This window comes from Dipodomys ordii, unplaced genomic scaffold, assembly GCF_000151885.1.
Source record: "Dipodomys ordii isolate 6190 unplaced genomic scaffold, Dord_2.0 Scaffold151, whole genome shotgun sequence".
Lineage (NCBI taxonomy): Eukaryota > Metazoa > Chordata > Mammalia > Rodentia > Heteromyidae > Dipodomys > Dipodomys ordii.
The window spans coordinates 752,795-769,660 of NW_012267367.1; the positions used below are offsets into that span (position 1 = coordinate 752,795).

Below are 16,866 nucleotides of genomic sequence, written 5' to 3' on the forward strand. Positions count from 1 at the left end.
CTGGACCATGGTGCAAAGGTAAATGCTCCGCAGCTCAGAGGCTTAAATGATAGATGCTCATTTCTTGTGTGCTGAGGCTGAGGCTGGGGCTCTACTACTTGAGCCACAGCTCTACTTCTGGAATTTTGGCAGTTTATTAGAGATAGAAGCATCACGTGGATTTTCCTGTGCCAGCTGGTTTTGAACCATAATACTGAGATCTCAGTCTCTGAATGACTAGGATTCCAGGCATGCATGAAGCACCAGTGCTGGGCTTAGTTCTTGTTCTTTTTTTTTTTTTTTTTGGAGGGGGGTCTGGTCATGGGGCCTGAACTCTAGGCCTGGGCACTGTCCTTCAGCTTTTCAGCTCAAGGATAATGCTCTACCACTTGAGCCACAGCGCCACTTCCGGCTTTTTTCTTTTTGCTTATGTGGTGCTGAGGAATCGAACCCAGGGCCTCAGGCATGCAAGGCAAGTGTTCTACCACTGAGCCACCTTCCCAGCCTATTAGTTCTTGTTCTTATTACATGTCCATTGCAGCGCAGGAGGGCGGAAGTTGGGATTTAGTTGTCAGTGGTCACGGAAGGCCCAGGACAGATGGAGAAGGTTCTTTCCATATGGCAAGCTGCACCCAGGCTCCCCTTGACCCTGAGGCCTCCAACCAGAGCCATACCCACCTACCTCCTAGCTGGTCAGCCACGGCCCTGCTGAGGGCCCGAGAGAGGCAGAACAGCACTTCTTACAGCGCCAGATGCTCGTCCGGCACAGAGGGGACGCTCCGGGTGGGAAGTGACCAGGCCCGGGCAGGGCTCCCAGGCCGTGGCAGGACAGGCCCCAGAATGCAGGGTTTGGGAGCTTTTGTCACTCCAGCCAGCTCGCCCTGCCTTCAACTTTCTCAAGCTACTGTGAAATCCGATTTAGAACACTCAACAGCATCTGGTGATTCTACCCTGTCCCAGGGTAAGCCAGAAATAGCAGCCTGAGGGCTGGGGCCCCATAAACCAGCAAGAACCAAGGAGTTGGCTTGTATTTTTTTCTTGTTTGTATGTTTTCTTTTGTTTTAAACTGTCAGGAACGAATAAGCAACAACAACAACAAAAAGTAAAGTGAAGTGAAGAACAGAACTTAAACAACAAAATAGAAGACAAGATGCCCCACCCTTGCCAGGAGTATTGGAAAAATGGGAATGGAGGAGTGGAGGTGCTATCACAGCTCAGGCCACAGGACAGAGGGCTCCGCGTCCTCTGCAGCAAAGGCCAGGCTCCGCAGCCAGAGCGAGGCAGCACACATGTCTGCTGCAATGACTTGTGGGTAACGGGAGGAACTCTGGTGCCACCATCTCTGGGTGGAGCAGCCCAGAGCCTAGCTCACTGCCTGCCACTCCTCTGGCTGTCACCTTGGCTGTGTGTGTGGGGAATGAATGAGAGACAGGGCTTGAGGGTTCCACATTCACTCCTGCTGGTGGGGGGGGGGGACATGCCAGATGGAGGCCCCGGAACTGGAGGCAGATGAACTCTTCCTAGTTGTGAAGGCTGCCCTGGGCCTTGCAGTAGGATCATTCCCAGACCCTAATAACTCAGGCTCTGATGGAGAGACCAGGTCCAAGGGCCTCTGGTCTAGTCCATGGCTCGCTGAAGCAAGAATCTGATTCTGTTAAACTGACATGTCCAAGTAGAACCTCTAAACTCCTCAGCTCACCCCATTCTGTTGACCAGCTTCCAGTAGCTTCACATAACTTAAGGACAGGCTCCCTGATTCACTGGGTCCAGAGAAAGCCAAGTGTTAGCATTTTCAGGGGAAAAGAACTTCTTGTAGAACCATCCAGAACGTTCCCACATTCTCTCCTGAATCCTTCCTATCGGGCTGTCTGGGGAGAGCGCCATTCCTGGGCACTAGGAAGCAGCCGTTGACTGTCCTTCAGTTACATCCCAGACCTCAGTCTACCATGGGTAAAATGTGGTGGTGGGGGGTGGGGTGCTTCTGCCCCTTCTTATTATAAGATAGAGCCTCAGGGCCCATTATCATCGAAGCTCTGGGTGATCTAGGGAAGAAGATAGGGGTTCTGGTAGCACTATCTTGTCCTCTACTTCCCTGGAACCTTCTGGAATGGGCTACAAAGGCCAAACCAGAGACAGAAACTCGGGGACTGGTGGGGGTTGACAAGTAGATGGTCTCAACCTGTAGCCCCATTCAATGCAATTAGTCATTAGGGTGAGGCCAGAAACTCGACTCCTGGCCCTGGGCCGAGCCCCTTCAGAAATGAGGGGAGACCTGTAGAAAAGGCCTCCAGGTGTGGGTCGCCCTGGGCACCAGGCCAAACTGCTCCAGCTGCAGCCGGGTGGGCCTGTAGGCCTTGAGGTTGCTGTAGATGGCGGGCGGGCTGGGGGAGAAGGGGGCCTGGGTGGCCGGAGCTCTCCAGGGGCTGTGGTAGGGCTGAAACCTGGGGGCTGCTGGGGGGTTTGGGGTCTGGGGGCTTCCCGGCCCTGAGGACGTGGACAGACTCTGGTTGTGGGGGTTGCTGCCTGTGGAGGAGTTGCTCAAGGGATTGGAGGATGTGTGCTCACTGGCAGAGCAGCTGCTGCCGCTGAGGCGGCCGTTGGGGGTGCTGGGCTGGAGGGGTGCCACTAGCCGGGGGGACTTCAGGCCCATCAGGGGTTTGGAGGAGGCGTAGAGGTGACAGAACTCCTCGTCAAACAGCTCCACCGCCTGGCCCGTGAACTTGGAGAGGATGTTCCGGTGCACGTGTCCACAGAGCCAGGAGAAGCTGAAGAGAAAGAGAAGACAGGGAAGGGGTAAGGAGAGAAGTGGGCAGGGAAGAGGGGTTCCCCCCACTACTGACCCACTATAATCCCACCTCCCCCTAGTTTCAACCCCCTGGGGGTTGAAACCCTGGCTCATACAGTGCTGATGGCTTGTGCCGGCAGTCTTAGCCACTAAGAGGCTGAGATCTGAGGATCAAGGTTCAAAGCTAGCCAGGCAGAAAAGTCTGTGAGACACTCATCTCCAATTCACCACTAAAAAGTCAGAGGTAGAGCTGTGGCTCAAGTGGTAGAGCACAAGCCTTGAGCAAAAAGCTCAGGGACAGCGCCCAGGCTTTTCGTTTTTTGGTGCCCCTGAAAAGCACCAAAAAAGAGGGGGAAAAAATCCAAGAAAACCGTGGCTGGCTATGTCACTCCCTCGGAGAGGCAGCAGCAAGCATGAGGTTTCTGGTTGCCAGGGCAACAGACACGGATCTGCCCTCAAGAGCCCCTTTCCTGACAGTCCCCAGATCAGCAAATAGCAATCAAATAAATCCCACCTAACGGGGCTCATTAACATGCTGGTAAGATGACTAGGAACAGAGGAGCTGAAGCCAGGGCCTGCCAGGGGGTTCATCTGGCAAGCAGACCCCTCCCCTCCTCTCCCTACACACTGCACAGACACAGAAGACAACAACAAGGACCCTGCAGGGCCTCTGGGCGCTATGGTGTGCCGTGAGGTACAGGACCTAAGGTCTGTCTCTTATGAGGGGCGGCACAGATGCACATCTGGTACACCAGTCAATCAACTTGCTCGTGAGTGTTCACATCAAATGAAGGATCGACCTCCGGCCTGAATAAAATTCATCCCAACAAAGCATCGGGGTCCCACGGCCTGACTCAAACCCGCGGCTCCCTTATTTTCACTTTAATAAACTTAAAAAAATAATTTTTGCTGGGCATCGATGGTTTACACCTGTAATCCTAGCTACTCAGGAGGCTGAGATCTGAGGATTATGGTTCAAAGCCAGCTTGGGCAGGAAAATCAGTGAAACTCTTATCTCCAATAAACTACTAGGAAACCAGAAGTGGCACTGTGGCTCAAGTGGTAGAGCGCTAGCCTTGAGCTGAAGAGCTGAGGGACAGCGCCCAGGCCCAGAGTTCAGACCCCACAATGAAAAAAAAAATCATTTTCAAAGCCAGGTACTAGTGGTTCATACCTGTAATTTTTGCTACTCAGGAAATTGGAATTCCAAGCCAGCGGTGGGGTCAGGGATGGGGAAAGTCCAGTAGATTCTTATCTCTGATTAGCCACAAACAAATAAAAAGGCTGGAAGTGGAATTGTGGCTCAAGTGGTAGAACACTAGCCTTGAGCCAAAGAAGCTCAAGGATAGATAGCATCTAGGCCCTGAGTTCAAGCCCGAGGACTGGTGCGGGTGTGTGTGGGGGGTAATTTTCACTACATTTCATTTCTTGCTCAATTTTGTCTCTCACGGGACAAAAGAATCTTAGCTGCATGACTTTCTAGTAACATCTCTATAGATGACAGTGTGAAGCTCTGATGTGTTTGCAGGTGAATAACTGATCACTACAGTGAGTGTGGGTCTCAAGGCTCCTGCAGGGTGTGCAGATCCGGGGTCTTTGCAAGGTCCAAGGGGGCAGGAAGGGACTGACTATGTGCGGAGTCCACTCTGCACTGAGAAGTCACCAAGCAGCGTGGTTAGCAGCTCCCCTTCCCAACGGGACCCCTGCTCCCTGCCACCGTTAGGGGGCTGCAAAAACGTGGCCCAGACATACACTGAAGCACACCCCAGGGCAGGCTGTGGGGTCCATTTAGAGATCTAGAATGCCCACAACATTCTTAAAGCGTGTGTGTGTGTGTGTGTGTGTGTGTGTGTGTAATGATTCCAATTTCAGTGAATTCTTTTCATTCTCATCTCAGACTCCTGAAAATGCAGTGACGGTGCACACAGCTCTGCGGAGAGGAGATGCCTAGAAATTCCTGGCTCCTTCCTTTGGTAAGCCAACGGTGGGGTGGGGTGCCCTGTGGGGGAGAATGGCTGGCCTGAGAGGACTGGGGTGACAAGGGGAGGGGCATTGCCTGAGCTGAGCAGAAATGAGGGACAGGCCCTCCCCAGCTTCAGTGCCAGGCCCGCCTGGCCTGGCCCCCGCCCTGGGGGTAAGTGCGCTGCTGCTGCTCCGTGGGGCTGCGCGGGCCCACACATGCCAGGATAATCCTGGGAACAAGGAAGCTTTGTTTCAACTTCTCCCTTCCAGAAGCACCAACAGGTCCAGAGATGGGAGCCCCTGTAGCTAAGCCAGGTGTTAGGGAGGGAGGCGAGGCTCACTCTGCTGTTAGGGATCCTTGGTGTGTGTTTTGCTTTAACAAAACAAGTCTAAAGATGCCCTGGCAACTTCTTAGGTCCCTGCATGACCTCTCTTATTCCCTGCTTGCTCCCCTCCATCCTCCAATCCCCCCCCTCCACACTAGGCATGCCTGTGCATGGCATGTTTTTGCTTTTATGCTCCTCTGACTTTGATTCAGGGCAATAAATATACTTTTTGGAATTATGTTTTGGTCCTCCACCCTCCACCTCCACCTTTCACTCAAAATCTCTCAGACCCTGCAGGGCCCTCACCAGTTGTCACCATGCACGCAGGTGACAGAAACTAGTTTCCCTGCGTTTTATCTTTCCACTCATCATCATAGCACATTTCCAAGTGACAGCTGTTGACAGGGAGCCTGGGTTCGCCCTCTCGCTTTCCCTGGAGGCAACAGCTGTAATACACTGTGGATGCTGGGAAGTGTGGTATTGCTCAAAACTTCGCAGCCTCATTGATGATGTTGGCGCAGGGTCTTAGAACTGAAAGTTTCTGGGAAAGAATCTATTTCTCTCTCTCTCTCTCTCTAGCTTGCTCTTTCTATCTATCTATCTGCTAGTCCTGGGGCTTGAAGTCAGGGCCTGGGTGCTGTCCCTGAGGTTCTTTGCTCAAGTCTAGTACTCTACCACCTTGATCCACAGCTCCATTTCTGGCATTATTTTTGGCAGTTAATTGGAGATAAGAATCTCATTTACTTTCCTAACCTGGCTGGGTTTGAACCACCGTTCTCAGATCTGAGAGCTAGGATTACAGGTGTGAGCCATCAGTGCCTGCCAAGATTGAAGTCCGGATTTTGTTTTGTTTTCAGCTCAAGGCTAGTGCTCTACCACCTGAGCCATAGCACCACTTCCAACTTTTTCTGCTTATGTGGTGCTGAGGAATGGAACCCAGGGCCTCATGCATGCAAGGCAAGCACTCTACCACTGAGCCACCTTCCCAGCCCCTCCAGATGGTTTTAAAGTGCAATGTATTTGGGGACAGCTGAAGGGATGGAGCTCAAAGCCACCTGCTCTGGATCCTAAATTCCCTTAATTTTTGGCTCTTTCGTCCAGTGATTCCATTTTCTCATTTCTTTGCAATGCGGCTGGTCGGTATCTCACTCAGCCCTTAGCCTTCATAAAGCTTCAGTAGGAGACACCTATAGGAGCTCACCTGTATGATCCAGACAGAACGTATCTCCAGTCTGAAATGATGAACTTCTCCTGAATTTGGCCTGAGAATTTCCTGCCTGATTTGGCACAGTACACCTCCCCTTCCACACTCCGGATAGAAATATTCTGTTGGAAGCAAAGTCAAGGGGGTCATTTACTAAGCAAGGCTTCACCTGCGCGCATTTTGGCTAGAGACTGAATATGCATTCCTCTCCACTGAAAATCTCAATATGATTGCATTGAAGGCCAGGGCTTTAGGGAGATGACTAGGTCCTGAGGGGAAGCCCTAAGGAAGATTAGTGGCCTTGTGTGATGATGGGTCCTGGAGAACTGAGAGCTGAGAGTTCTCTGCAGCTCTCCGGCACCGGCCCGTGAGGATGCAGTCAGAACACAGCCACTTATGAACAAGTTCCCTGCGGATCTCCTACAGCTGGGAAAAACGAATTCCGTAGTGTTTTTGTTTGTTTGTTTGTTTTTGTTGGTGGAGGGACTTGAACTCAGGGCCTGGGCACTGTCCCTGAGCTTTTTTGCTCAAGGCTTAGTTCTCTACCACTTTGAGCTGCAGCACCACTTCAGGTTTTCTGTGGTGATTAATTAGAGATAAGGGTTTCAGTGACTTTCCTGCCCAGGCTGGCTTTGAAGTGCAATCTTCAGATCTCAGCTTCCTGAGTAGCTTGGATTACAGGCGTGAGCCACTGGTGCCTGGCTAAAATTCCACTTTTTATAAGCCACCTGTGGTATGACATCCTGACCTAGTTGCCTGATCTAAGATGATTTGTCTTTGGAAAAAGTCCACAAAGATATTAATCAAGATGTGAACTTGTGATCTCTGCCTCGTGCGATCGTAGGCTATTTATATTTCTCTCTGACTTAATTTTCTAAATTTTCTTCATTGTCCTGCCATTGGCTGGCAGTGAAGAAAAAGGAAAAGAGGCCAAACTCAAATCCCCCCCACACACAAACACACACACACACACACACACACACACACACACACACACACGGGGCAAGGACTGAATGTCCATGAAGCCCCTAGCCACACATGCATGGACCACAAGAAGCCTGTCACTTACTTAAGGACAAGCCCCACCCTGCCCAGGCTTTATGAAAGACGGTCACCCAGCTGGGCAGAGGAATGGCCCAGAGTAGCCAGAGGGGACAGTTCTGTCAACATCCCTAGGGCACTGGGTTGTCCTATGGGAAGGTGTGACCGTGGCCCAAATCCTGGTTCTATTCCTCCCTCATCGCCCTAGCAGTCTCCCTTCCCAGTCTTCAACAGACCCCACTGAAGGCCAATGAAGCACAAGGCAGGTGAAGGGGATCTGTCTCAGGCTTTAAGCTAAGGGAGGAGGACTACTGTGGGGTCCAGTGCCCTGTGGTGAGCAGATGACAGTCAGGGGTGGCTGGAGTTCTTGATCTGTTTCCATGGTCTCCTGCCAAGAAGATGAGGCCCAGTGCATGTCAGGCAGACGCAGACAGCCAGCAGGGCTGAGGCCTGTGGCACTGGGAGGGAGGCCTAGGTCAGCACAGGGAGCGAGGGACAGAGGAGACTTCATCCTTGGGTGGGAGGGGCTACCAGAAATGGACCTACAGGGACCATCAGCTGATTGGCTGAGTCTACACAAGATCTTGAATGAGCACGGCAGGTGCGGTGCTCACGCCTGCAATCCTAGCTACTCGGGAGGTTGAGCCCTGTGGATGGTAGATCGAAGCCAGCGTGGGCAGGAAAATCCATGATTCTTCTCTGCAATTAAACACACACACACACACACCCCTTAAAAAAAGCCAGAAGTGAAGCTGTGGGTTAGCTGGTAGCGTGCTAGACTTGAGCAAAAGAAGCTGAGGGACAAACACATAGGACCTGAGTTCAAGCCCCAGGACCAGGAGTAGTGCACGCACACACATTCTCTCTCTCTCTCTCTCTCTCTCTCTCTCTCTCTCTCTCTCTCATCACACACACACACACACACACACACACACACACACACACACACACAGAACCTTGAATTAGCTACCCTCAATCAACTCTGTGTGTCTAATTAAAATCTTATCTCTCTTCCAGGAGTAGAAATAGGGAGTTCTGTTAGTTCTGACAACATCAACTTCCCTGGGACCAGAGTTGGAAATACGTGTCCTAAGGATCCAGCAGGCAGCCTGCCCAGTGAGGCACATCGCTGCTGAGAGGAGGAAAGGAGTCTGTGGCAGATTGCTGCTCATTAGATAACCCCTGTGCCCGTACACGTCCCCGCAGGCCAATGGCAGATGGGCACACTGGAATCTGACAGCCCCCTCTCGCCCTGTCACTGCTGTGTTGGAGGCTGTGTGTTCCTTACGGTGCGGCTGGGTGGAGGACAGCTCTGTAATCTACACAGGACATTGAGCAGAAAAGAATCCATTATTGTACAGCACATTGAGATGGGGCATTTGTTACCACAGCATCACCTCTCTTATCCTGACTGATACCAAATACCCTTCAGACTGTCATTACTCCCCTACCTTGAGGTGTCTGTCAGAGATCTGCACTTTGTCACACATCTCCTGGAAGAGCTGCACACCTGCCTGATCCAGCAGCACACAGACGAATACCCCGCGCTTGTTGGAAGCCTCTAGAATGTCACAGAAGATCTCCACATCCGTGAACACATCCATCAGGATGGCCAGGACCTGGGTCAGAGCAGAAGGCCCCGTTACCAAAGAAGTCAGAGCTACACGCTGACTGCCGTTAGCCAAACTTCTGAAGTCAGAGCGGGAGGGGAGGTCGGGCAGCGGAGGGGACGATGGAGAGAGCTCCAGGAAGGGACAGGAAGAACTGCAGTAGGGGGTCTTTGGCTCTGGTTCTGATGCCACCCATCCAGCCCCTGTACATCTGCTTTGTCTGTCGGCTCACTGTTGGAGGGCAGGGGGCAATGGAGAAAGGCTAAAGAAAGAGCAGAGAGGGGGACAGAACAAGCAGAGAGGAAAGAAAAATAGTCAGGATTCTCAGCTCTGAGGAGCTAGGCCTGCCAGGGTCACTCATTTTCAAGTGTTTTTTTTTCTTCTTTAAGGTCCCCGACTGGGATTTGAACTTGGTACCTTATGCTTTCACTCATGGGCTGGCATTTTACTAACTGAGCTATGCCTCCCTCCCTGTGTTCACGTGTTCCTAAACCAGATATAAAGTAGCTCAGTGGGTTGGAGAAGTCCTGCTTACTCAGCAGTCACTGTGTGATCTGTTATAGAAGAAACCAGCGGAGGGAACAGACTTCCCAAGGAAACACTGGATACCCAGCAAAGGCTTCTCTCTCTCTCTAGAGAGAGAAGAATGAAGAGAGTGAATGTGTGTGCCTGTTCTCCATGGGTCTGAACAAGAGGGACGGGGTAGGGTGGGCGCGTGGTTCAGGTGAGGATCAGTCAGATACCAGCGCTATCCAGGGAGGGCCCCCAAATACCTAACACTCTTAACACACACACACACACACACACACACTGAAAAAAAAAAAAAACTATTGGCAAAGCTGGGCGCTGATGGCTCACATCTGTAACCCTAGGATTACATCATGGTTCGAAGCTAGCCCAGGCAGAAAAGTCCCCATGAGACTCTTATTTCCAATTAACCACTCAAAAACCAGAAGTGGCGCTGTGTTCTAAAGTGGTAGAGCCCTAACCTTGGTGGGGGAGGCAGGGAGAAAGAGCTCAGGGACAGCGCCCAAGCCCTGATTCAAGCTCTACAACCAACTAACACAAAAACTACTGGCAATCTCATAGATCACCTTAATCTGACTGAACTATAATAAATGCACGTGTGCACTGCGGTGGCAACACCTCTGCGCAATGAAAAAGAAGAATGAGAGGAAAGTAAACAGGTTGTGTTGGGGAACAGGTACCAGAGGGGTGGGGGAGGACCAACAGAGAGGATGACTGTGATCAGAGTACTTTATACACGTGTGTGGAAACAGGGATGAGATTGCTCTAGAAGGAGGAGGAGGGGGAGGGAGAGTTGGAGGGGTAACTTGGATCGGGATATGGATATATGGATGTATGGAAATGTCATGATGACACCTTGCCCTGTACAAGTAACATATGCTAAAAGAACACTTCAAAAATCATGGACAGTCTCAAAAAGCTTCTGTTAATGTGAATTATGTTTTTTTGTTTTTTGGTCAGTCACGGGGCTTGAATTCTGGGTCTGGGCGCTGTCCCTCAGCTCTTCAGCTCAAGGTGAGCACTCTACCACTTGAGCCACAGCGCCACTTCCTGTTAATATGAATTATAACTATTGCTAGCTGCCATCTGAGGAACTAAAAGTGAAGAAATGGAGAGCTTTGCCACTTCAGAGTATCAGTAGTCAACCCGTTACATGGTAACAAAAAATAACAGGGCTAGTGAAAAGACCTGTATTTCGTGCATGTGTGTGTGTGTGTATGTGTGTTTGTGTGTGTGTGTTTGTATGTGTGTGTGTGTTTGTGTGTGTGTGTGTGTGTGTGTGTTGCTAGGAACCCACAGTCTCACACAAGCTAAGCAGATGCTCTATCATCAAGTAGAGACATCAGCCCTCTTGTTTTACTTTCTTTCTTTTTTTTTTGCCAGTCCTGGGGCTTGAACTTGGGACCTGGGCACTGTCCCTGAGCTTCATTTGCTCAAGGCTAGCACTCTACCACTTGAGCCACAGCACCTCTTCCAGCTTTTTCTGCTTATGTGGTACTGATGAATCGAACCCAGGGCTTCATGCATGCAAGGCAAGCACTCTACCACTGAGCCACCTTCCCCTCTTTTTCCTTTGTCTTTCTGCTCTGTTTGGAGGCTTGAACTCAGGGCCTGGGCGCTGTCCCTGAACTCTTTTGTTCAATGCCAGTGCTCTACCACTTTAGGCCACAGCTCTACTTCTGCTTTTCTGGTGGTTAATTGGAGATAAGAGTCTCATGAACTTTCCTGACTGGGCTGGCTTTAAACCACAATCCTCAGATCTCAGCCTCCTGAGTAGCTAGGATGACAGGCTCGAACCACCCAGCTTGTTCTACATTCCTGCTGATCTCTGTGATACCTGCCTTAATGGAGGCCAATTTGTCTTCTGTCTCCAGCCTTAATCTGCTGCAAGGGGCTGGCTGGGCAAAGGCAATCTGGCCTCCTGTGGACAGTGGGTTCTAAAGGGCAAAGCCTTAGCTAAGCGCTGGTGGCTCAGAACTATAATCCTACCTGCTCAGGAGGCTGAGATCTGAGGATCGCCATTGGAAGCTAGCCTTGGCAGGAAAATCCAGGAGACTCTTATCTCCAATTAACCACCAAAAAGCTAGGAGTGAAGCCATGGCTTAAGTGGTAAAGTGCCAGCTTTGAACAAAAAGTCTAATGGATAATGTCTAGGCCCTGAGTTCAAGCTCCAGTACTGGCACACATACAAAAACAAAACCAAGCACACAATGTCAGAGCCTCACAGAACTGCCAGCAGGTTTATCGACCCAACTTAACACCTGCTGCCCCATGTATAAGATACAGTATGGGGAGGGGGAGGGGGAGTGAGTGAGGAGGGGGAGGGAAGGGATAGTGGGAAAACAACAAGAGAAGTGGTAACAACGCTCAACAAGAAATATATTCGTTTCCTTACTCACTCATGTAACTGTAACCCCTCTGTACAACATCTTTACAATAAAATAAAAATTAAAAAAAAAGACAGCACAGCTGAGCGCTGGTGGCTCACGCCTGTAATCCTAGCCACTCAAGAGGCTGAGATCTGAGGACTGAGGTTCAAAGCCAGTCTGGGCAGGAACATCCATGAGACTCTTATCTCCAATTAACCCCAGAAAACCAGAAGTGGTGCTGTGGCTCAAGTGGTAGAGCGCTCGCCTTGAGCTGAAGACTCAGGGACAGTGCCCAGGCCCAGAGTTCAAGCCCCATGATCCACACACACACACACACACACACACACACACACACGCACACAAAGACATAGCACAGCTGCACCTGTGCCAGAGCCCCCATCCCTGTCCACATCTCTCCCCCAGCTCTGGTCCTGTTGGGTGGTAACAGAATTTCCCCCTCTTCTGAGACACAGATACTTCTTCCACCTCCTTCCCACCCCCTGAGCTTCTCTCTGCCTGGAATCCTTTCCCTTCCTTCCCTGCGGGGCAAACTCTTACTCAGCCTTGACTGGACTCAGGCCACCTGCTCTGAGAAGCCTGCCTTAGTCACCACCCTTCCCAGGCACAGAGAGCTGCTTCCGCTGCCTCCCTTCTTCTCTCAAGGGGAGACGTCAGGCCTGATCTCCTTCCACCTTTCCTCCTCCTCTGTCCATCTGCTTCGAAGGGCAACCTGTGGCTGCTGTTGCCATGGAAACAGGCATCCATTCCTGTGCATGTGTGCGTGCCTGTCACAGGGACATCACACAAACTCAGCCTGCAGGTGGATTCTTCTAGGGCCCAGGAAGAGGGGAATCACCCAAAAAGGCGACCTCAGCCCAGAGCCAGCGGTGCCAGCTCTTCCTTCTACTTGCCAGGAAGAGGTGGAAAACTTCCTTTGAGGTGAAAGGTTCAGGTTGGAAGTGTTGTAACGTGCTGTGTTGCTTCGAAGGCCCGAGTGGGCCCTGGAATATGGAGGAGGAGGAGGGGAACCTTTTCTTTCTTCTTTCTCTCTCTCTTTCTTTCTTTCTTTCTTTTTGCCAGTACTGGGGCTTGAACTCAGGGCCTAGACACTGTCCCTGAGCTTCTTTTGCTCAAGGTAAGCACTCTACAACTTGAGCCACAGCACCAGGCTTATTCTGTTTAGGTGGTAGTGAGGAATCGAACCCAGGGCTCCATGCATGCTAGGCCAGCACTCTACCACTAAACCACCTTCCCAGCCCAAGGGGAACCTTGAAAGTGGGAAGTAAGGAAAGGGGACTGACTCTGCCAGGAGCTTGGGCTTCCTAGGCTCTGAGATGGCTTTGGGATGGGGTGTCCCCCTCCCCCAGGCCCAGGGGGGTCCACTCCACCCCTTAGAGAGCTCAGGGTATCACAAGGGGAGGTCAGGCCTGGGGAAACAGAAGGGACCTCAGTCCAGCCTGGGGACAGCTGGGCCTTGGGAAATCGGGGTCTTACCCAGGGTGGCCCTGACAGCTGCAAGCAGCCTAGGCTCCAGACTGCCTGCCTGGACCATCTATCAAACACTGGGGCCGCCTGGCAGGAGACATGAAGCACTGCTCTGTGCTGCCCAGCTATACAAGCACTCCACCCAGCCCCAGCTTCCACTTCATTTCCCAGCACTCCGCTCCCTCCCTTTCCCTCCACATACAGCCTCCTGGCCACCCACCGTGGCTCTTTCCAGAACCTTAAGTATCGACTCTGGGATAAGGAGAGACTGGGCCCTAGTGCCAAATGAGCTTAAATAACTGCCTGTCCTCGTAGGGCTTTTGAGTATAACAAACTAAATGGTCTCAATGACACCAAAGAAGACAAGTATTAAACTTTATAGGTAGATGGCAAGTCTGTCCAGCTGTACAGAGAGGGCCAATGTCTGTCCTTGGAGGCCATCGCCCCTCCCCTGCTACTCCTGACCATCCTCAGCCCTGAGCTGAGCAGTCACCTGCACATAGAGAGAGGGAGACTTCCATCTGATCCCCAGCGGGCCTGGTGGCCAGCCAAGACCCGGTACACAGAGACCCTGGGAGGATGCCTGGCAGGGCTGCCACAGTGTCTTCAATTCTATTAGCCAGACACTGGTCCCAGAGGACTGTTGACCTTCCAAAGTCCCTTATTAAATTGTCAATCCTGCCAGGAGCCACTGGCTCACATCTGTGATCCTAGCCACTCAAGAGACTGAGATTTGAGCCTGGGCAGACAAATCCAAGAGACTCGTATCTCTAATTAACCACCAAAAGGCTAGAAGTAGGGGTATGGCTCAAGTGGTAGAGTACCAGCCTTGAGGAAAACAGCTAAGGGGCCAGGTGCTGGTGGCTCATGTCTGTAATCTTAACTACTCAGGAGGCTGAGGATCATGGTTCAAAGCCAACCTGGGCAGGAAAACATTTGTAACCATTATCTCCAATTAACCTCTTAAAAACCAGAAATGGAGCCTTGGCTTAATGTGGTAGAGTGCTAGCCTTGAGCAAAAAAAAAAAAAAGGCTCAGGGATGCCAGGTACTGGTGGCTCATATCTATAATCCTAGTTACTCGGATCTGAGATCTAGTTACTGAGATCTGAGGATTGTGGTTCTAAGCCTGAGCAGGAAAGTTTGTGAGACTCTTATCTCCAATTAATCACAGAAAGTCTGAAGTGGCACTGTGGCTCAAACGATAGAGCACTAGCCTGGAACAAAAGGAGCTTAGAGACACACCCAGTCCCAGAGTTCAAGCCCCACAACAATCACAACCACTACCACCAACAAAAAGCTAAGGGGCAGAGTGCTAAGGCCCTGTAATAAACATACAAACAAAGTAATAAAGGATGCGGATCCTGGGCTAGGAGTGTGGCCCAGGTGATAAAGGGGAAAAGGAGGTTCTGGGTTCACTTCCAGAGCTGAAAAAAAGGGAACTAGAGGTATGGCTCAAGTGGTAGAGCACCAGCCAGCCTTAATAAAAAAGTCACGCAAGATTTTAAGGCCCTGAGTTCAAGCCTCAGTACCAGCACAAACAACAAACAGGGAAATGGATTCCTCCTGGGGTGCCGAGTCTACCTTCTGCCTGGCTCCTAGCCTGATTTCAGTGCCTTAGTGTCACTTCTCTGACAGATTACCTTAAACAGAGGTGAGAGGACAGGAAGGCTTCTCGTTGGAATGGCCCTCGGAGGTGGGCACTTGGGCTGGGAGGAGTAGCATTAGCCGGATGAAAGGAACAGAACATGGGAAGATCTGAGCGCTGGGCAGGTGGATGATCTGCAGACACATGGCAGGAAGGAGGGGAGCTGGGAGCTGGGAGTAGGTGAAGGGTTTTGCTTTTCCCACATGGCAAGTGGAGGCACAGAGGGCTGTAAGCTGGGAAGCGGCCAGTTTGAGACTTGTAGCATAGGAAAAAGGGCTTTGCTGGATCTAGATAGAAGAGAAGGGCCAGGCAAGACTGGAAGGAGATGGCCTGGAACCCAGGAGGACCAGGAGATCAGGGATCCAGGGCAGAGCCCCAGACTCCTTCCTAAATCCCATCTCCCCTGCTCTGTGGTTCCACCCCAGCCCCGACTCAGGGGGCCTGGGCTCCGTCACCCCTACCTGGCTGCTCCGAGCGATGCAGCGGCGGATCAGGTCTCTGATGTTGTTGTGTTTGTCTGTCTGGAAGTACACAGTAGCGCTGGACTTTTCCTTCTTGTAGGGCTTCTGGGCTGAGGCCCAGCTGTGCAGCAGGGCTGGCTGGCTGCCCTCGGAGGCCGCAGGGAAGTAGGTACCGGACTGCAGGGAGCAGGTGTCCAGGCCCCTGGGGCCTGCCTCAGCTCCTCCTGTAGGATCTGGGGCCCTGGGGGGCTCCTTGGCCTGGGCTTGGATGTACTGGGCCTCCACGGAGGACAGGAAGTCTATTTCCCCTTCCTGGCTGAGTGCCCGCCCGTAGGCCTCGGGACCCCCGTCCAGGAGTGCGTCTGTGGCCAGCCGAGCACTCTCATTGTCACTGAAGTCAGCCCTGGCTGGCCGGACCCACTGGTTCTTGACATCTTCTAGACGCTTCCGGATCTTGCCCACATGCCTTGATCGGCTCATGCTGCCCTGTTCTCTGGGAGTGACAGGAGACGTCAGTACTTGGGGGTCTTACCCTGGATGTGGGGAGCCCACAGAGAAGTGGGGCTCCCAGCCCCCTGGTCCCCTGGACTGGCCCGGCTCCTTCCAGCTGGAGAGAAGATTTACCACTCTCTTGAACAATTCTCACCTGCAGCTGAGGGGCTGGCTTATCTCAGAGCGCCGCCGCCCTGCCTGCAGGCATGAGGGCTGGCTCCGTCACCGCCTTGGCACAGTCAGCCATGGGATATTTCCTCTCCTCCAGCCCAGCCGCAGCCCCAGCTGGCTTTCCCCACTTGCTGGGTTGCACAATCCACAGGCCTAGAGCTCCACCGGCCTTTGTTACAGTAGGGAGCCTCCCCCAGCGCACCAGCCCAGGACTTGCACAGGCCCTGGGAAGACCGTCTGTGGGTCTCATCCCCTTCTGTCGGTGGATTTAGAGACAAGACTTTTCCCAAGAAGGAGGGGGGTGATAGGGAGGAGGGACACTGTGGTACAATGAACAGTGGGAGGAGGCAGGCAGCGAGCAGGCCTGGAAGAACTGTTCACCTCCTTGCTTTATAACGTGCCCCAGGTCCACACCCCTCCCTGTCCTGTCCCCTCTCTGTCCCGTGTTTGTGAATGTTTGATTGACACAGCTTGCAGAGTTCCCACTTGTAGGGCCATCCTCTCAACAGAGCTGCTTAAGAGTATAGTCTGGACAAAGAGTTAAGAGGTCAGCTGGTATAGTGTGGCTCACTCCTGTAACCCAGCTACTTGGGAGGCAGAGGGTTTGGAGGTTTGAGATTTGAGGACAGCTAGGCAAAAGAGATTGTGAGACGGCTGGGAATGTGGCTTGGTGGTAGGGTGTTTGCCTAGCTCGCATGAAGCTCTCGGCTCGACTCCTCCATACCACACAAACAGAAAAAGCCAGACAGGGTGCTGTGGCTCAAGTGGTAGCATGCTAGCCTTGAACAAAAAGAAGCTCAGGGACA

The 16,866-nt window shown here is 52.1% G+C and overlaps 1 protein-coding gene across 1 annotated transcript; it reads right to left on the reverse strand.

Moving 5' to 3' along the window:
• Positions 1-2,233: 2,233 nt before the first annotated feature.
• Fam83a (family with sequence similarity 83, member A) lies at positions 2,234-15,877 on the reverse strand. Its single transcript, XM_013032230.1, has 4 exons — positions 15,398-15,877; positions 8,749-8,916; positions 6,254-6,378; positions 2,234-2,744 (listed from the first exon to the last, which is right to left on the reverse strand). Exons 1-4 carry the CDS (start codon positions 15,875-15,877, stop codon positions 2,234-2,236), a joined length of 1,284 nt encoding a protein of 427 aa, XP_012887684.1.
• Positions 15,878-16,866: the final 989 nt, after the last annotated feature.